This window comes from Nannobrachium achirus (genome assembly GCF_963921795.1).
Source record: "Nannobrachium achirus genome assembly, chromosome: 5".
NCBI lineage: Eukaryota > Metazoa > Chordata > Actinopteri > Myctophiformes > Myctophidae > Nannobrachium > Nannobrachium achirus.
The window spans coordinates 17,629,631-17,651,774 of record NC_137814.1 but is presented as its reverse complement, the minus strand read 5'-3'; the positions used below and the strand labels follow the sequence as shown (position 1 = coordinate 17,651,774).

At 43.3% G+C, this 22,144-nt stretch overlaps 1 protein-coding gene across 1 annotated transcript in view; it reads left to right on the top strand.

The window, feature by feature from the left end:
* The window catches only part of LOC308285494 (protein zyg-11 homolog), a 36,217-nt gene extending 19,267 nt beyond the window's left edge, over window positions 1–16,950 (top strand). Inside the window, exons 10-15 of the mRNA XM_080726264.1 lie at window positions 2,212–2,373; window positions 3,056–3,103; window positions 6,945–7,145; window positions 7,683–7,735; window positions 12,157–12,254; window positions 15,739–16,950. Coding sequence (XP_080582390.1) covers window positions 2,212–2,373; window positions 3,056–3,103; window positions 6,945–7,145; window positions 7,683–7,735; window positions 12,157–12,254; window positions 15,739–15,893 — 717 coding nt within the window. The 3' untranslated portion in view covers window positions 15,894–16,950. The remainder of the gene's footprint in view (window positions 1–2,211; window positions 2,374–3,055; window positions 3,104–6,944; window positions 7,146–7,682; window positions 7,736–12,156; window positions 12,255–15,738) is intronic.
* The last annotated feature ends 5,194 nt before the right edge of the window (window positions 16,951–22,144 follow it).

Below are 22,144 nucleotides of genomic sequence, written 5' to 3'. Positions count from 1 at the left end.
GCAAGCATTTGTTTTGCACGAAAAACATTCCTCGGGCTAAAAACGGACCCCAGAAAACTGAGCTGACCCCAGAAAAGTCATGACTCATCACTAAACCATAGTTTTGTGGGTCCATTTTTAGCCAGAGTAATGTTTTTTGTGCAAAAAAAATGCTTGCAATGGATTCTGAATCATGAAAAACCCCTACATTGGTTCTCAAAATGGGTTCTTGATAGGGTTACAGGAGGTCCCCAGCAAAAGTCGGTAATGTAGCATTAAAAAAAACAGTTTACCCACAATCTGCTATTTGAAAATATGTGCTCAGTCGAGTGCACATCTCTCTGCCAGGCCGGATTTAGACAAGACTGATGTCATGACGTCAGTCATGTGAGAAATGTGGGGCAGAGGTTCTGAATTGGCATCCAGGGAGTGTGTGTGCAGAGTTTTGCCGTCACCGGCCAACGGTGCCGTAGATTAGCTGGTGACAAACTAATCGGACACACGGACGGATACACACACGGAAGGACACGCGAACGGACGGACAGGGGTGAAAACATACTCTCATTGGGGAGACAATAAATCTGAAAACATTGGAATTGGAATTATTTTTGAAAAAAATGAATGGCACTAATCTGCCGTAAAATACATATTTGCCGTTAAAATGCACATTTTTTTTTTAAACTATGTTTATTTTTGTTTTTCATTTTTTAAAGAGACATACAAAACAACATATACAGGACAATCCTATGCTACATACAGATGAGACAAGCAAAAAAGAAAATACAACAACATACAGAGAAAAAACAACAACCAAAAAACTTGACACTAACACAACACATAAGAGTATTAAATAATTATTACATAAAGAGCACATATACTATTTACACCCAGAGTCCTATGCCGTATGGCCGGACAAATGACTGCAGAGGAAATGCAGCTACCCCACATCTGGTTCCTCCATTAAATAAGATAGATCATTGCCCTTGACATACTGGATAAAGTTTCCCCATATTTTCTCAAAAATCTCTTGTTTGTTTTTGAGAGTGTATGTGATTCTCTCTAATGGAAGGCACAAAGACAGTTCCTTAAACCACTGAGCGATGCTAGGTTTCCGTCTTTTTCCATGAAAGGGCGATAGCCCTTTTGGCTTGTAGGAACCCAAGATCCAGAAATGTTATCTCGTTGTTTTTTATCCTATGGCCAAGGCACTCTGTTCCATTGTTTGTGGGCATGTCCAAGAATAAAGGAGTTTTGGGAGGAGGTTAGAAAGGAGCTACAACGGATACTACTTATTAACATTGAGCTAGATCCAAAACTCTTCTTAAAATGCACATTTTGACGTGAGAAGAATTGAGAACCACCATTGCTCTATCTATCTCTCCTTCCAGTTTCCAGTTTAGTTTAGGCATTTAGCAGACGCTCTTAATCCAGAGCAACTTACAATAAGCAAGGTAATACATCAATACAATAAGCATGGCGGCGGCATAGCTCAGGGGTAGAGAAACCGTTATTAGAGCACGAAGGGTTCCCAAAGGGTTCCCGGTTCGAAGCCGGGCTCCCCCTGAGTTAATGTCGAAGAGTCCTTGAGCAAGACTCTGAACCCCTAATTGCTCCCGGTGAGTAGGTTGGTGCCTTGGTTCCTCCGCCACTGGTGTCTGAATGTGTGTGTGAATGGGTGAATGTAATGCACCTATGTAAAGTGCCTTGGATAAAAGCGCTATATAAATGCACCATTTACCATTTACCATGGTAATAATACATCAACATCAATACATCAAATGCATAAAAATAACAATCTAGACAAAAATAATGTAGGTAGACGAGTGCCTAATCAGTAAAAAAGCTTAATATAAATAACCTAAAAAATGCTAGCTTTCATGTGTATGGTCATTGGGGGGTAGGTGAGTGCTATGGTAAGTGCTATGGGCTTAGGTTAGGTGGAGTCTGAAGAGGTGAGTCTTCAAGCCACGGCGGAAGCTAGTGAGTCTGTTGTTCTAAGTGCAACAGGGAATTTATTCCACAGTTTGGGGGCCATGGAGGGGACGAGTGGATTTTTGTACTGGGGTTTTTAGCGAGGGTTCTGTCAGCATCCCTGTGTTAGCTGATCTGAGTGAACAGGTGGGGTTGTAGGGGTTGATCAGGCTTTGGAGGTATGGAGGTGCCATACTTTGTTCTTGGTAGTGTTGCACTCTCTCATCATCGTATCTCTCTCTCTCTCTCTCCCTCCTACAGCAGCTGATGGGCATCGTGCAGCAGAAGGCGATGGGGCGAGTGGTGGACACCACCCTGAAGTTTGCCCTCAGTGCCCTGTGGAACCTGACGGACGAGACCCCCGCTGCGGCCCGACACTTCCTCCAGTGCCAGGGCCTGGAGCTCTACGAGGAGGTGTTGGAGGTGTGAAGGAGCCGTGGAAAAAGCCACTGACGCACCGCACAGCACAGCACAGCACGAATGCACGCACATATATCGTTGTTGTCGGGTGGAAACCTTGTATGTCCAAAACCGTTCGTTTTGTATTTATCATCATTAAAATGATTTAAAATAGTGAAAATATCTACAAGCAGATCGGCTATTTTCACTACTTTTCCATGACACTTTTGTATGATGGAAGTATGGCTTTAATTTACCAAAATACATACAAATTTGAAACTTGGAGATGGAAGACGCACTCACATGTTTCACTCAAGTTAAAGTATAAATATCGGCGTTATCGCAATGTAGATAATACTCGGTTTTCAAGTGGAAGGCCCGTATCCAAAATGCACTCGAGACAACTTTGTACTGAGCCACTACTGGCTTGGGTTGTGGTTTTTACATTACCAATAGAAGTTGAGCACTGAAAAAAAATTGTAGTGATCCTACATTTATACTCAATTTCTTTTCTGATAATACTGTGGATTTTACTGTGAATGACTGATTCTTCCTGTACTCGTATCACTTTTCACATATCGATATCATTAATAATTGCTCCATTTGTACACTCTGGGAGTTAAATTAACACTCGACAACACTTAACAACTCACAGAATTTTACAGTGTTGTTTTTCTCATGTTCCTTATGTTTCTTTGCATTGCAGACCTACTACAGTGAAGCATCCATTCAGCAGAAGGTCCTGGGTCTTCTGGTGAGCATGTGCACAGAACCATATCATTGTTTCTCAAACATTTTAATTTCAAGGACCCCCATAACTCTCAGAGTTGGAAGCAAACAAATGGAACCCTTACAGGCCTGTTTGGTTCCATTTTAAACTCTCCAAGCAACAGAGCTCCAACCAAGGGTCCCCAAATGGACCCTTGGAGCTCTGTAGCTTGGAGAGTTTAAAATGAAACCCCCTCAAGGAACCCCGAGGGTCGCTGAACCCCACTTTGAGAACCACTGCAGTCTGTATGTTATGGTGTTTGTGGGCGTTGCGTTGGGTGCCCAAATAAAAGGAGCGGGACCTCAGACTCCACGGTATTTTTCCATGTTTTGTCCTCGTTCAAGCATGATTTCGTTTGGTAAAAAGCCCTTTGCCAAGGGGGCTGGATTTAATCAACATGCTTCTATACACCATGTTCCATTGTATTCTGACATTCTGGAAGCGTTCAAGTTTATCGCCTTGTCAGCTTCTTTTTCTATATTCCCAAACAATTTTAAATTAACTTTCCAGCAGGGATAAACATACTGTGGGTCCCCCGTCGGTGCTTTGGGGATTTTATGGTGGTCCCTTTTTAACGGCGTGGTACTGTCTAAAAGAGCTTTTGTGTGAGTGAGCGTGTGCACGTGCGCGCGTGCACGTCAACGTCTAATCTTGCATGTTCAGCCGAGCCACATTTCTTGTGCATGCTGCCAGTAGGCAGGGGAAGCTAAATCTCTGAATAATTATGTTTCACATGTTGTGTATTCACTCGTAATCGAAGATCTGCCGCCTGTCCATATATGGGCAAGACTGACATCTTAAGTATGATGTCATCTTCAGCATTGCATCAGCTCCACAGGGAAACCACAGCGCTATTAGACCCAGTCTTATTTCTGTTCCCGTGAATTTACAATAAGTACACAGTTGTCTCCCTACTCTTCCATTGAGAAATGTAGACCCTGTTGTCGCCTTGTCGGTTAGGACACCAACTGATTGACAAGTATAATTTCAACAGCTCCCCTCTTTAGAATCTCTCTAAACAGAGATTTTTGAGCGGTGCTAACCGCTCCTATAGACCGCTTTTTTACCAAAACCATGATGTCACAAATGATGATGACACAAGTCCGTTAGACCAATGAAACACTTCGATTCTGTTGATCTGTCCATGATGTCATAGTCACATAGGCTCCCGATTGGTTAACTCTGATTTAGAACGCGTTTAGGCCGCCTAATTACGTCATAAAAAATTTTGAGCGGTGCTAACCTTGAATTTCAAAATAGTTCATTTAAATTTCTCAATTGTATGAGTCATGTATTATCTATAATACATGAAAACAAACCACACTTTTAGACAGAGCGCTTTAATCACAGGGCCCTGTCTAAAAGTGTGGTTTGTTTTCATGTATTATAGAGATATCCAGCTCAAGACAATTTTGAAATTCAAAGAATATAAATAAACAGCTTATGATTATCATGTAGATCGAAGTACGAGCTTTACCACGCCTAACCAACCCCATATCCTGGACACTTCATGGGAGCGAAAATACAGTAGAACCTCCTTCTCCTCTTTGGATCTGCAACTACTGTTGAATTTTGTACAATCGGTCTCTCATCTTGCCGGCCTTCTGGTTAAACTGGGACAGTGATCATGAAGGTGATACCTATAATAATGTCATGTTTGGCAGATCCTTGCGGATGTCAGCACTGAGTGACAGAGAGAATGTTTGCAAGATGTCTAGAATGTCTAGAACCACTCCACAGCAGATGTGGGAAAGTCTCGACCAAACAAGTCCAGTATTTGTCTGCAACTCTACAGATCCTTTTGTCATTGTGGTTAAAGTAAAGCAATAGAAACTGTGCATGACATTCCAGCTGCTCTTCATGCTCTTTGGTCTTGGGCTTCTCAGCCATCATTTGCAAGAAGACATCAAATATCGTCCCAACAGAAATAACACTCTGCCACATGCCAGACTTGTCTTTTCGAATGACTTTGTCTTCAAAGTATCTGAACATGACCTTTCAGGGTCATTAGAATGCACTATCCTCATGTATTCTAATCTTTAGGTACCGGTATGTAGACATGGCAAAGTCCAACTTATGGTCCTTATGGTCCATGCGACGGATCTCAGACATGTTCCTCATTTGCTGCTGGACCAGCGAGGCCTCAAACACCACCAGCATGAAGAGTGTGAACACACTGTAGTACCAGTACTCATCCAGACACCACAGCCCCACACAGAACACCTGGAACACAAAGAAGGGGGCGGTGGCTCTCTCCCTGAAGAGCTCCAGGAAATCAGGCACCATCATCTCAGTGCGGTTGGTGCCGTATCGCTTCTCTGCCGCTCTCAGGTCTGTCTCCTCCTGGTAGCCACGCCACACCTGGAAGTGGCTCATTGGGTGGCTGATGGGGAACGCCACCGGGAGGAAACATTTATTCTCCTCTCGGTCGAAGACGTAGCGGATCTTCTGAAACTCAAAGGACAGAATCTCCTCGCCATCCTCACCCTGGTCCCTCTGGAGAGCCACGAGCTCAACAGAACCGTTATTTGGCGTATGTACCAACTTTGCCAGGGTGGCCTTTTGTGGGTCAGGTTCCTTGGAGCAGGTGAGCCAGCAGTGCACGTGCACGGACCAATAGCCCCCCCTCAAAAGCTCCTAGTTAGATCTCGGGACCTAGCTGACAGTCCTCCGCCAGGCAGGCCACGCACCGTCTATCCCATCCCCTGCCTTCTGGTCTCTTTCTGGCAGAGACTTTGCCCGAGGCTCCTCTTGCTGGCTAACTGGCTGTTAGCAGTGCACTAAATTTCAAACTGATACTGGTTTAAAGATGAAGTGCCATGATTTCACTCCCCCTAAAATACGATCATCAGGTATTATACTAGTACAAAACTATGGCACCACCTCTTTAACAACACTGTCTTCTGACCCTAACCCTAACCCTAACCTTAACCCTATTATGGAGACTTCCTAATTGTTGGAAGTCTGATCATGTTTCCTATATATCATCTATTGTGATGTAGAAATGACATCATGTAAATCATTGAATGGAATTGGTTTATATTGATGATGTATATTGTGAATATTAATTATTAACCTAGTGATTGTGAATGCTAGCTTGACGATGCTGATAAATGCTGACTTGGCGATTGTGAATACTAAACTGCTCATGTTGAATTCGGCTAATTCATGGTTAGAACAGTTATTGATTGATCACGGCCATTTGATTGAAGACACACAAAGCATATATGATTATTTAAAGAAAAACAAGGCTTGAAAATTGTCCACAATGTATCTCCCTAAATATATTTGCACCGCTCACTTCGCACGGGTGCGATTTCTTCTTGGATGAGCAGTAGAGTAGGTTCCCACGTGGGTTAAAGATGCGTGACATAAAACAACATATAAAACAAGCAATTACATATGACAAATGGATTGTAGCTTTTAACAGCAACAGCATCTTCATGTTGGGATCCCTAGGAGAGAAGAATCAGTTAATAAGCAAAGTAATAATTAAAAATAGACACAACAACACTTATGCTGTGTTTAAAAGTTTCAAATAACAATCCACAAGGCGGCATAATAGACCATATTCACACGGCGGCTATCTTGGATCACATGACCACATGGGGTGGCAACGCAGCCAATCAGCAGCTGTTGGGTAAGGCAAGACCCGCCCGCGTTGCCTCCCCATGTGGTCATGTGATCCAAGATGGCCATGGTGTGAATATGGTCTATTTCCAACACACCAATGTCTTCAAAAAAGTCAAAAAAGTAATGGCCGATACATCGGCCAGGCGGTCTGGCTCTACTCGGCACCACCCTGTCTCCACCTGGTGTTTTGCAGAACAACATAGCGGAGGTGGAGGAGCTGCAGGTGGAGCTGATGGAGGAGGACCTGCTGGAGCACGTCCTCAGCCTGCTGCAGGACCCCCGGCTGGAGGTGAACGTGCGCTACTTTGCCGGAGGCATCCTGGCACACCTGGCCTCCAGAGCCCAGGCCTGGACTCTGGAAGAGGAGCTTCGCACCACCATTCTGGAAGACCTGGTGTGTGTGTGTGTGTGTGTGTGTGTGTGTGTGTGGGGGTGTGGGGGTGTGTGTGTGTGTGTGTAGGGATGGGACGATTTAGAACTTGCGATTTACGATATCATTGCGATCAAAATATCCCCAACATCCATTATCCTGGGGCGGAACATTTGACGATCTACAAGCATTTGCAGATCTACAAGCTCACAACGCCTTGCGCTGCAACTTGTTGTAAGCTTGTAGATCGGCTATTGTTTGGCAAAGAGATTTGGTAGATCGGCTATTGTTTGGCAAAGAGATTTGGTGGAGAGTGAACAAAAAGACTGAATCAAGTAGGTTATTTCCAGGTCCGTTTTACCTGTTTAAGTGATACCAGATATGCAGCTCAGCAAATTTCCTGATTATCGTTTTTTTTTATCACAATAAATGATAATAACGATTATCGTCCCATCCCTACTGGGGACCCTCTGGAACCCCCTCAAGGACCCCTGGGGGTCCCACCCTGGACCCCATAATGAGAACCAGTGCTCTAACAAGTCTGTCTTTATGTTATTGCAGCATACTTCCATAATGACATGGACCCCGCCGGAGAGAGAGATGGTGTCTTACAGGTGAGAATCAAAGTGTCATATTGTTCACAAAATGCAAATGCACTGTATAATTGGTGTTATCCTACACCAAATGTCAGGAGGGTGGCTTTCACCATACTTGATGACACCAAAGGCTCCAGAAAGATTAGACAATCACAGAAATGCAGTAAATGCCTCAGACCAGGCAACCGGGGAAGGTCCACGTTTTTTAAAGTCCTACAGCAGAGCTAAGGCAGAGCATATGAAAAATGTGTATCTGCTTACGCCTACATCAGCATGTCTAATAATATATTTGAAGTAGTCTGACCCCTGTCCGAGAGCACTTGAGTTTTTTTTGGAATATCCCAAACATTCCAGATACACAGGAATGTATTTGCAAGGCAAGTTCATATACTTTTGTGTTATTGACAAATGCTGTTTTCCTGGTGTGCTGAAACCAGCTAGGGGGCCAGTTGTCCAGATTTTAAATGAAGCATACACAGAACTAAAAGTTCCTATGATTGGCCGCTAGCTGTTCTGGTACCAAAAGCAACATGTTCTCCATAGGATTCCTTTAATTTCCCCCAAACTTTTACATTTTATTTTCTTACCTTAATAAACATTGGCTGCGTTTCCCAAAGCGCAGGTCGTACGAGGGCCTTCGCTCGGCTGCGGTCCTTACGATTAAGGCGTTTCTCAAACGCGCTTGTGAGCGCCCCTCGCAAAACAGCCTTCACACGCCAGTAGGCTGGCCAGAGCCTTGTATTAGAGAGTTCTGCCAACTCTCTCCCCATGTGAACGGAGATGATGCAACTCTCTCCTTGAATGGCTCTGGGCTTCGATTGATAGGACGTCAGCAGCTGCGCTCCGAAATGAATTTCAGCGGCTTGTGTGATTGTATCGGGCCGGCCCATCAATAAAACATAACATACAACACTGAAAATTAACACACTTTTAGCGCTGTTGGTAGGCTAACTGACCGCACAAACCCCTTGTTTTAATTTGAAACTACATGCAAAGCTGCAAAGCGCTGTTGCTTGTTGGTAGGCCTATAGCTGACTGCACAAATTGACTTGACTGCCCGTCTTAAATATATATATTTTTTATTTCATAGGCTAGGCCTACAGTATTGTAGACTAGAGTATTGGTTCTCAAAATGAACTCTGTATCGTTTATATCGATCTGCTGAAGCGGGAGTCGAACCCGAGGCTCTCAATCATTAGTCCAACCCACAACTCGTCATGCTATTAAGCCTGCTGTGTTCCGTTACAAAGGCTGATGTCCGCCCCGTCTTGGCTGGCTGTAATAATTATAGGGCTACAATTAGTTATATGAACCAATGGACCCTCATCATCCTAGCCTGATTTCAGACTCAGCGCTGAGAGTGGGCTGAGCGAGGCGATCATCATCCTACACTCTCAACTTGTGAGTTAAATTTTGGAACCATTAGGTTCCTAACTCCAAACGTCCAAACTAAAAATATAACAGCCCTGTCTTTTTACCTCAGTGTTGTGTTGGCACGACGCACAAGGGGCTAAAGAGGCGCAGGGCTGTTATATTTTAGTTTGGAAGTTTGCAAGTTAGGAACCCAATGGTTCAAAAATGTACCTGTAGGCTAACTCTCAGAGTGTAGGATGATGAGTGCCTGGCTCCAGCACACTGTCTCTGAGCGGAGCGGTTCTCGTTGAGTCGTGTTGGCACGATCGGTTGTGTGTTGAACTTGGACTAACGACTGGATGATCCGAGTTCTATCACCGCTTTCACGCATCACTGCATGCCTTTTAGCTGGGTAGAGGGGACCCCCACTGGTCCACGGACCCACTTAACAAATGAGGCAGCCTATAAGCTTGTTCTTTTTTATGTAAGTGTGTGTTGTGGTGCGCTATTTCTCAGTAGCCTATAGACCTATCAAAGCAAGCGACACGCATAACATAAAACATAGTTCACCTTTGTATGTTTTATTTATTTATTATATAAATATAAATATATAGTTCACTTGTTTATTTTGTATAGCAGGTATGTAGAATAGCCTACTCTACCATCCACAAGACTTAGATAGCTTTTTTAAATAAACTTTCATAGTTATACTTAGTTATATAGTGCTCAGTTTTCTATGAAGGGTGCTTACGGGTGCCCCGGCGCACCCTTAAAAAAACTATCGTACAGACACGTCTGCAGCACCCGTGGGAAACTTGCGGGAAAGGTGTTTGCTTCTAAAATCCTCCTTACGATGGCCATTCGTATGAGGTGTGCATTCAACCGTCATCACAGCTATTTGGTTCCATTCTACGAGACGACCGGTTTCCTGAAAGCCCTCGTTGCTCTTGATTGACAGGTGCCTGCGCAGGCTGCGAAGGACGATTTTGGTCTCTACGACCATGCCTGAGCTTACGAGCACTCAAAATCGCTTTGGGAAACGCGGCCATTGTCATAAATACTTTATGGTATCCTGTTGCTAGTTTAAAGCCTCTTTTCAATCACTGTGATATGCGTTTTGTGAAAATGTGGTCCAATTTATATTATAATTGATGTTAAAGCAGGGTATGCTGTAGGAGGGGCTTGTGATCATAGTATTTCGGCAAGCTCAAGACAATTTCTCATGTATTCCTGCGGTTGCACGTGACCGTTGGGAGCCAATAGCATTCCTGGTACCCACATTAAAACAATGATACACCCATACAAGGGTAAAAAATGCTTCATTTTCGCAGCATAAAAACCAATGGGTTCCCACCGTCCATAGTTTTTACAGTCTGGCTGAAACCCACCATCAAGTTCAGAGTGTACAGTGAATGGCATTGAATCTGGTCCAATGTGAACCTCCCTCTTTATCTCAGACAAGGTTATTGCAGTTAATTCAAACTATCAAACTAACAAACTAGAAGTGCCAAAATATTTTAGTTAACTGGGGGGAAAAAAGGGAAGTGTATTGTGTGTTTACAAAACTAAACGAAAATAACTCAAATCATAGAGAAATGTCATTCGTTTTGTTGTCATATTTAATATATACTGTCTGTAAGCCTAATATTTAATATATAGTGTCTGTAAGCCTAATATTTAATATATACTGTCTGCAAGCCTAATATTTTGGGGGGATAAGAAATCTTCCAATATTTGTTTTGAATCTAGCCCCTGCATATGACTAGGCCTGTCACAATTATTACATAATTGTCTCAAATTATTTGACATTATCGCAATTATTTTGTCATAATCGTCAGATTCGTCACAATGGTTTCTGTGTTGAAAAATGTTCATATATTTTCAAACATGTTCAAAAATAGTGGAAATAGCTGATCTACAAGCTCACAACGTGTCACAATGCGACGTGTTGTGAGCTTGTAGATCGGCTATTTCCACTGTCAATGTTATTTTTTAAGTATGAAGTTGTCTACACTTTATTGTCCCTACATAATATGACAATAAAAAACTCAAACTGAAACCTGTTCTTACAATGCACCTTGCAATTGTAGTTGATTATATATTATCGTAATTGATTATGTGTTACGTTATTAGAGAAGATCATGTGTTCATTGATTATATTAATATCTAGGTCTTTATGATGATACTGATACTTGATAGTTAGGAGTCGAGAGGCCTTCAGTAGGCCTCAGTAACTATTGTTTTGGTAAAGCCTATCTTGTTATGGTACAGCTCGTCCCAGAGGCCTTGGAGCCACACAGTATAACTCTGGTGTCTGATAATGCCTCTGGGCAGAACTACTTTACCACTGACCAGAGTGTTTACCCCAGGGGGGTCCAGGGGAAAAATAAGCCTAAAATGCATGCCCAAACTGGAATAGTTGTGGACACAAAACTACAATGATTGTGGCTACTCTTGACCCACCAAACGTAAGCTATTCCCTGAAAATTCACAAATGCAATTTAAAACATCACATTTCTCTTACCAAATTGCCCTGCTATGATCACTTACCTAGGAAAAGAGGATTTTCCGCCTATGGAAAATTTGCATTCTGATTTGTGAAAAAGACTAAAGACCTCATTAGAGATATATATATAGTGAATAGAGAAATTGTCCATCAAGGTGTCATCAATTAATAGGCAAAATCTTATGAATATATTTCAAACTATGTAAACTCTACAGATGTTTTAATGAGAGTAGTGCTGTAATATTAGTAATGTAAAAGTATAGGGTAAAAATAAGGTGTAATAATAATGTAATATGAATAATGCATGGATGAAAAATACAATGGCAGCTGATTATATCCTGTAGGGCCCCTATAGCAGAATCTACATTGAAATTGTAATTTGATTTTGTCTCCATTGATTTATTGACCTCTGAACAGTTTGGTGACTGGTCATGGGAAGCCGGCTTCCCATATGGGGCTTAAGTGGTTAACTGTACTTCTGTCCATGATATCATGTTGCATAAAGCATAAACACCACCACCTAATACATTGTCTTGTCTCCTCATTTTCTCATTGATTGATCTGATTTCCAACCACACAGGTCATTCCGTCCCTTCCTGCCTCTGCTCCAGACGTGGCAGCCCGCAGGCGTGCAGCTGTGGGCAGTGTGGGCCATACATCTGGTCAGCAGTCAGAACAGTAAGCGAACATAACATAAACACCCCACCGTGATGTTGTCTTATTCTGTGAGGGCTGTCCTGCTATGGGTAATATATGTCGGATTCCTGCGGATTAACAGGTATAAATCATATTAATATTTCGTGTCCGACCGCTGCCCGGTGGACATATGTCTACCACGATTCCCTTTCGGTTGTGAAACAGGGCTTTTCAACCACATGAACCCCGGGTCGGCGGGGGAAAAAAAGGATCTACAAGCTTGAGCTTGTAGATTGACTATTTTCCGCGAAGATATATTATAGTGTACAACGAAAACAGGATGGGGCTCTAGTAGAGCCATTGGGAGCGTTTACATTTCAAAATGTTCTCGTCACTGTGAACATTTGACACACGGCAGTGTTATACAGATGAATGGAAGGTTATAATAAGGTGGTGTGGTGGGGGATACTTACCGCTGAGCAGTAGTGTAAAGTAATAGGGGTGTAACGATATAGTAACTGTATTGAAATATCGTTTTTAACTTAAAAAATCGAAGTATATCGAAATGAAAACAGCTAAAATCGTATCGTATCGTATCGTTTTATTTTGTATCGTATCGAATCGACAGTGCAAAGAATCGATTGTATCGATACTACCTAATTGGGCATTGTATTTAGCATTTTTAAGAAGAAAAAATTAAAAGGAGGGGTTTAATTACTTTTCCTTTCCATATACCTACACGGGTCTATCGATAAATGTGTGTAATCTCTGGGTTCATGTCAAGGTGCAGGTTTGTCAATATACAATGTCCATGTATTTGGCAGATAATCACTGTGTTTACTTATTTATATCCATAATAATACATGTTTCCCTTAAAAACCTGCACTATCCACACCTTTCACACAGATTTAATTTCTTTTGCTAAATAGTTACTATATCGATTTTAAATCATTGAATCGTATCGTATCGCCATGAATGAACCAATATCGTCCATGTATCGTATCGTCAAGCATGTATCGTGATATGTATCGAATCGCTATTAAAATGTATCGTTACACCCCTATAAAGTAACTAAGTACATTTACTTAAGTACTGTAGTTAAGTACAATTTTGAGGTATTTGTACTTTACTTGATTAGTTCCAGTTTTCAGTACTTTTAGTTTTACTTCTACTCCACTACATCTCAGAGGCAAATATTGTACTTTTACTCCACTACAATTATTTGAAAACTTTAGTTACTGGTTACTTTGCATAATTATATAAATGATTATTATTATAAAACATACATTAATCCACTTTAGCCCTATTTTATACCTAGGCTATTTGAAAATAGCCGATCTACAAGCTTGTAGATCTGCTATTTTCAAACATTTTGTACTTTTACTTTTGGTACTTTAAGTATATTCTGATCCCAATACTTTTGTTCTTATACTCAATACTCAAGTACATTTTGAATGACTGACTTTTACTTAACGGAGTATACAAGTAAAAGTCTATATTGCAGTATTGTTACTTTTACTTAAGTAAAACATCTGAGTCCACCACTGCCGCTGAGGGAGACTCTGTCGGAAACCCTTGTTCTTCGCGTTGAAAGAACTTAACGCCACCTTCTAATCCTCATATATTTTTATGCCCCCTTTTGACAAAAATTGGCTTCCAGCTTAAAGTTTTCAAAGACTAGGCCAGTGCCTTCTGGTGCCAATTTATAAAAAAAAAAAATCACGTCTTTAATGCCTGAACGATAACAGTCTCTTAACTCATTGAGTGCCTATCCCGAATATGTTCGGGATATATTATCGCATACCAGAGTGCCTATCCCGAACATGTTCGGGATATAAAAAAAAAATAAAAAAAAAAATAAAAAAAAAATTGAAAATTCTTTTTTTTTTAAATTCTTTTTTGGACCCCATCAAATCTAGTGAACATGATTTCAATCGCGATTTTGCATGTTCCACCCCCATACAACCCCATCTAACATACAGGGCAGCCATGTTTGTTTACATAACATGTAAAACATAATGGCGATTATCTCAAGAATGCCTGAACGGATTTCCAATCTGATTTTTTTGTTTGAAAGCTGTGAACAAACTGCACAAATCCACTTCAATGCAATCCAGGATTGCATTGGATTTTTTAGAGCTCATTCTTCTCTGTTTTTTTCCCATGCATGAGGTGTGCAAGGTTTAATCATGGCTAAGTTGACGAAAATAAGGCTTCTAAAATGCTTGGTAACCAATAGCTAACTTCAAGCTAACTTCATCCTCTTCCTGTACATGCACAAAGGAAAGTGTTCAGGCAAGTCATGGCTGCAGGGCTTCTGCATATACCAGCATATCTCTATGGGACTTTCTATGGCCACTGGGCGCCCTCTAGTGGTGAACGGGGTGGCACTCAAAGAGTTAAGATGTCCCCTCCTGGAGAGAATATTGTTCAGGGTTTCCTGCTGGACAAAAGGCTTATTGGCCAGGTGGTAGGCTAGGGGGGGACTCTGGTCGAAATGTTTTAATTAATTAATTAATGTATTCATTCGATTAAATTAATTCCCTGAATTTTCGTTAATTCTTATTTCTGACCCCAATATAGGAGGAGAAGTTGCTTAAACAAACACAAACACAAAAGTATAGATTGTTTTGCACGTTTAGGAGGCATTTTGCATCATTTTCACCAGACTCTTGGCCGGGTGCTACAGATTTTAGGCTGGGTGGCCCGCCTGGCCAATAAAGCGCTGCTGGAAAGTGGAAACCCTGTTGTGAAATAACCCAGAAATGTTTAACCCATTTAGAATGGGTACACATTTTGATTTTCACACATTTTGACATTATTTTATGATTTAACTATTGAAAAATAGCAGATACACAAGCTCACAGCGCGGCAGCGAGTGCCGCGCTGCGAGCTTGAAGATCTGCTATTTTTGACCCGATTCTATAGGTGTCTTTTGAATTCTTCTAAGATGTTTTTGAAAAACCTATGTTTCTATGTCAGCAATCTGGCTAAACGTTGTCAAAGAACCTCCTTTTCACTTATGCTCAGTTAGTCTGTTCTTGAGAGACTACTATGTCAGTGGTTCTCAAACCTTTTTCATGTGAAGGACCCCCAAACTGATACTTATTTGGCCACGGACCCCCATTTCAAAATATCTATTTCCAGGGACCACCCAGAAGCAACATTTGAGTTACAAACGTTCGCTTTAAAAATACATATATTCAAATATTTGCACACATTTTCACGACTTTTTCAAAAATAGCAGATCTACAAGCTTGCAGCGTGGCACTCGGTGCTGTGCTGTGAGCTTGTATATCTGCTATTCTTCAATAGTTAAAGCATTCAATATGCCCAGGCCTAAATGGGTTAAAGGTCCCCTTTTCACAAACCTTTAAAAAGGTTTATGCCCTTGATTTTGAGGCCAATTACTTGGCATGCATCTCTATTTTGCGGGTTGAGGCCCTTGGGTGCTGGACTCAACTGCTTCATTGCCCCCCCTCCCCCTCCCCCCCATTCTCTCTCATTCTCCCCCTCTATCCTCCAGCTTCTCACTACAGCGCTATGCTTCAGAAGGAGGGCGTCCTTGAGTTTCTGAAGGCTTTGGCAGCGCACTCCGACACGCACAGCGACATAAAAGGCCTGGCAGACGCGCTCCTGTGTTTGGTAGAGAGAGACGCAGCAGCCGAGCCGCCCTGCTGAGAACCGTGGGACACGACAGCCAGGCAGGCCTTGGGAGCCCAGCCCAACGGTGGAGGGACACGGCGACCCTGGCCAGCGCATGTTTTCATGGAACCACTCATGGAACCACTGTGGGACACGTGTGCTGCAGGTAGTACCTCAGGAGACACAATGCAGTAAACGGCAGTGGTGCCATTTCATGTCAAGGACCCCCGAATTAATATGTTTTTGGCCCCACGGACCCGCCTCTGAAAGACATTTTTGCCGGGGACCCCTATAAGAGTGTTTGTGATCAAAGTGATTCCAAATGTATCACAATTTTTATCAAGATCTTTTCCCCTTCAAACTTCCCAGAACCGCAGATCTACATTACAAGCTCACAGTACGTCACATCACGACCTGTTGTCAGCCTGTAGATCTGCTATTTTTGAAAGCTGAAGCATAAAATACAATAGGATTTTTTTTATTCTATATTAAATCATGTTGTTGGAACACCCTCAAGGACCCTTGGGGTTCCCTGGACCCCAGTTTGAGAAACACTGCAGCAACAGTGCAGTAGTGTTCTAGTGTTACTGTAGTTAGAGTGAGGACTGATGAGGTACAGATTTTTATTCTCTTCGAGGAAATAATTTATTGGAATTAAGGTAGAAATGCGTGTGGTTTCTATGCTTCTCGTTAACTGCATTAAAACACAGAATATGATGATGTGGCTTGGAATATTGCACTATTTTTTAGCAGTGTTGATGTTAAAGGAACTAGATAAAGTCCAAGAAAAAAAGCTTAACAAGGTGTCCCAAATATTGTGGAAGAAGCTGAACCGTGTGGTTCTCAAAATGGCCACTAGATGGTGCTTTGGCACCGTTGCTTTGACCTCAGGATCTGCGATGATGTTGTAGTTCAAGATGACCGCCACACATCTGTAAGTGCTTTCAAATGATCAAAACCCCCATTTTCTCTGTCATATGTTTTCTTTCAGCTCCGGGCCATGACACCCTTGACTTTCAAAGTGCACTGCGGCTCAGGTTTCTTTGCTCTAATGGTGGCTGTTGTCATTAGGGCAGATTTTTAAAAGTCCTCATGTCTAGTACTAAATAAAAAACCTTTTTCTGGATATGGCGTTCGTTTCTGTGCAGTCGAGTGAAATGTGAGCTGCTTCTGTACTTGAGGCCTCGTTATAAAAGAGCCAAATTACTGCAAATTACAGTATGATTCATGTCTCGGTTTAGCTCCCCTCTCTCTCCACCTGACAACCCCCCCGTGCACGCACGCACGCACACACACACACACACACACACACACACACACACACACACACACACACACACACACACACACACACACACACACTCCCACCCGTCGTCTTCTCATGTATCCTAGATATGACTGAATTCATTATATTTTATGTAATGCCACCGGCAGGGTTAACTGCTCCTAGACATTCTATGGGGGTCTGATCTGAGTCGGCCCATTAATAATTCCCTTTGAAAGGTGGATTATTACCTAACTCGCATTAATATTTAGATAATTTCGTATTTTGTGTGTGCGTGTGTGCGTGCGTGCGTGCAAAGTATCTGAAGGAATTAAAAACTGCAATGCGTAAGATTTATGAAGTAAAATTCCAGTCCTGGGATTAGAATGGGCGCCGAACTTTCTACTGCTGAGCTAAGATGGAAAGCCCATTTGGGCAGGGGAGACGTTGTACCCAGGCTTGTCAACTCTCCTGGATCTCCCAGGAGTCTCCTGGATTTTGACCCCATCTCCTGGCATGCTCCTGGATTGGCAAATCTCCTGGATTTCTCCTGGATTTGGTATCAAACTCCCAAAATTCACCAGAACACAGGAAATTACATCTACTATGTTGTTTTTTTTCTTGGGGAGGACCCCCAGACCCCCCGCTTTAGAGGTGGGGCAATGAATGCAAGAAAGATCAGACACATATTCACTTAAGTAATGACTTAAAAATTTTAAGTCATCATTAAATCCTTTGGTTCAGTCATCAAATCTGTACACCTACATTTGGCATTTTAAGGCTGAAATTGTACCCATGCTAGTAAAGCAAGCCTGATAAACGTATAAAACATGCACAAAATTCACCAGAACACAGGAAATTACATCTACTATGTTATATTTTTTCGGGGGGTGGACCCCCAGACCCCCCGCTTTAGGGTTGGGGGCAATGCATGCAAGAAAGATCATATAAATGTAATGACTTAAAGATGAGAAGTCATTATTATTCACCTACATTTGGCATTTAAGGCTGAAATTGTACCAGTGCTAGTAAAGCAAGCCTGATAAAAGTATCAAACATGCACAAAATTCAACAGAACACAGGAAAGTATATATCTGTTAAGAGGTTTTGGGGAGAGGACCCCCAGACCCCGGTAGGAGAGTTCCACGCACCCCCCAAAAAATAAATCTCCTGGATTCTGACCGTCCAATGTTGACAACCCTGGTTGTACCTTGAGCTTCATGCGATAGCTCTTGACAGCCAGTAGTGGTCTTACCCACATCTAACAATTAATTTAGCGAATGTCTGTCTGTCTGACCATCTGCATGCTGACATCACTGATACCAGTAAGACTTCCTAATCGGGAGATAAGCGACCGTCAGGTCGCATACACAAACTTTAGAAGGCAATGGTAGGCAATTCATGAGGGAATATGGGAAATGGGACAGATCCATGTTGATTACATGATTTTACAGATACTGTGTACCGCTTTGCGTGATTTTAGGGCAGAATCTGTAGGAGCAGTGTCCAAAAATGTGTTTTGCAAAGATCAGCCTGATGGTGGCGCTAGATGGGACAGATGCATGTTGATGACATGACTGTAGAGTGTGTACCGCTTTGTGTGATTTTAGGGCAAAATCTGTAGGAGCTGTGTCCAAGAATGTGTTTTGCAAGAATCTGCCTCATGGTGGCACTAGAAGAGGGCCATATGTGAAAAATGAGGGGTGGAGGTTGTGGTTTGGTAGCCAAGGAGTGTGTGTGCAAAGTTTCGGGGCAACTGTGGCGGAGATATGAGTAGGGGAAAGTGTGACGTGACGGACAGACTGACAGACAGCCGGTGGAGGTTTTGATAGTAACTGCGATCTGGCGGTCGCAACTACACTACTTTCGCTGTGTAGTTGCGAAGGTAATCACAGACTGGCCTGGACACGGAACACCATGCATGTATGGGCATAAAGATCTGCCCAACGGGCACTCCAACATCACTTCTGAGACCCCTACATTCAATCCCTCAGATACCAGTAAGACTCCCTAATCGGGAGATAAGCGACCGTCAGGTCGCAGCGTGATTTTAGGGCAAAATGTGTAGGAGCAGTGTCCAAAAATGTCTTTGAAAAAATCGGCCTAATATTGGCGCTATATGGGACAGATCCATGTTGATGACATGAGTGTAGACATACTGTGTACCGATTTGCATGATTTTAGGGCATAATCTGTAGGAGCAGTGTCCAAAAATGTTTTTGAAAAAATCGGCCTGATGGTGGCGCTATATGGGACAGATCCATGTTGATGACATGAGTGTAGACATACTGTGTACCGATTTGCGTGATTTTAGGGCAAAATCTGTAGGAGCAGTGTCCAAAAATGTGTTTGAAAAAATGGGCCTGATGGTGGCGCTATATGGGACAGATTCATGTTGACGGCTCTCTTGGCGCCGCCGAGGCGGACGTGTGGGTACCGGCCCCGGCTCTCCCGGTCGCTCCTAGCCCAAGTTACAGCATTTTATGTGCGCTGCAGTGGTGGGGGTCCTCCACTAGGGGCATCCATGCTGGAGCACCAGGAGTCGGTGGTCCCCAGGAATTCCCCGTGAACAGCCCCGTTTGGGTGGTCATTTGGACATTTTTGCACTTTTTGGCGGCGGCGGAAGGGGGTCCCTGGGGGTCCCTGGAGCTCCGGGGGTCCCTGGTGGGGTGGAGGTTGTGGATTGGCAGGCAAGGAGTGTGTGTGCAAAGTTTGTCATGGATCGGTGCAACAGTGGCGGAGATATGAGTTGGGGAAAAGTGTGATATGACGGACAGACTGACTGACTGACAGACAGCCGGTGTCTGTCAGTCAGCCGGCTGTCTGTCAGTCAGTCAGTCTGTCCGTCGTGTCACACTTTTCCCCAACTCATATCTCCGCCACCGTTGCCCCAAGACATGCCAAACTTTGCACACACACTCCTTGCCTGCCAATCCACAACCTCCACCTCTCACGTCATACGGGCAGCCATAGTTACACCTGGAATGTTGAATCTCCATATATGGAGATAACCTACGCATCACACAAAGTCTGACCTCACCAGCCCATACTTGGGCATGGACGACTTATATCTCCATGTACGGAGATGGCCATATATGGAGATACGATGACATCACAGAGTCCACAGCTGATGATGTGGCGTGATGTCATACAATACACAAACAAGCCCTATATAAAGGGGCAATTCTCACCAGGGAAGAGAGCATTCCTCGACTCAGACCTTATCGCCAGGATCAACTAAGCTTGTAGCTTATCATCACATCCAACCATCTTAAGATACCCCCAGGGACCCCCTTCTGCCACTACTTTTTGGTGGTGGCAGAAGGGGGTCCCTGGGGGTCCCTGGAGCTCCGGGGGTCCCTGGTGGGGTGGAGGTTGTGGATTGGCAGGCAAGGAGTGTGTGTGCAAAGTTTGGCATGTCTTGGGGCAACGGTGGCGGAGATATGAGTTGGGGAAAAGTGTGACACGACGGACAGACAGACAGACTGACTGACTGACAGACAGCCGGTGGAGGTTTTGGTAGTAAATGCGACCTGACGGTCGCAATTAGTGTGCACACCGACCTAGGCACAGGACTAGTTGTCATTAATGTTCTGGATCAGGGCCGCACTTGAAACTGTTGAAATGAAAACGGACCACTTAACTCATTCAATGCCTTTTCAAAATGGCCGCCAAGTACCAGGATGCCACGTTCCTAAATTTCTAGTGCATTTTTTTGAAAAAAAATTGGAAAAGATTTTTTTTTAATTCTTTTTCTTTTTTTCTTTTTTTTTTAACGGGGAAACTCGGGCCGTGGCAGTCTGGGGGTACTGAAATAACACGGAAAACTCTGGCCTGGCATTTAGGCAGCCGCATCAGGTGTTGTGCCAAGTGGTCAAATGGGTGAGCCGCATGCACTTTCAGAGCATTTATTTATTTTACTGATCAGTCAATGAACTGTGTTCTGGAGCGGATCAATGGAAAATCACCATGAATTCAAGTCATGGGGTGTGTAATTGGCAGGAAATAAGTAATTGTTTGCGTGAACTACTCCTTTAAGAGGTTCTGCTACATTGGAAGTGGACCATGCGAGCCTGTGGTTCAGTTTGACAGCAGAGAGAGTGTAGTATGCAGAGCTGCTGTAAACATTAGTCCGTCTGCCTGCCAGTGGTTTACTTTCTTCCAAAGAGGAACTAGCATGTAAGCTGATCTATAGTCAGTATTTAACCACGCCTCCATCCAACCCCTCAGGCATTGAGCCCGGCTGGCAGGGCAGTCTTGCAGGAGCAAGGGTCAAGCGGCCCAATGAACCCGGTGTGTCATTACAAAGGGAAGTTCAAGTTGTCAGAAGGGTGGGAAAAGGCCGCAGCCATCCGAGGCTGACATGTCGCTACGGGGCCCCCGCGTTGAAATCTGATTCCACTTCAAAAAAAAAAGTTTAGATGGATTACTGTCGAGGGGTATACATGTACAGTATTTTCTGGACTATAAGGCGCACCTGACTATAAGGCGCACTGTCAATGAATGGTCTATTTTCAAACTGTTTTCATATATAAGGCGCACCTGACTATAAGGCGCACATAATAGACGCTACCGTTGCGTTATGCATCCAACAGATGGAGCTGTGCTAAAGGGAATGTCAATGTCAATGAATGATCCATATATAAGGCGCACTGGACTATAAGGCGCACTGTAGTTTTTTGAGAAAATTAAAGGCTTTTAAGTGCGCCTTATAGTCCGGAAAATACGGTAAGTTGAACGGCAGAGACAATGGATCGATTTATTGGCTTCTGCTGATCGTGTCTTGTGTTTCAGCCTCTTTCTGGTAAAGGCACTTTCACACAGCCTCCGCGGACACAGCGTCTAAACGTATAGAACACAATTCTGTCCGCCACGGCTCCGGCGCGTAGGTGTGTCTTGGGTGGTGCTGTTGTTGTTGTTGTTTGACAGTCACGCTGTTTGGATCACGTCCCTGTCATTTCCCACAGCCACAGCTATTCGCACAGCAATGCTGCTTTCATTGGCTCACAGACGGACGGATCAG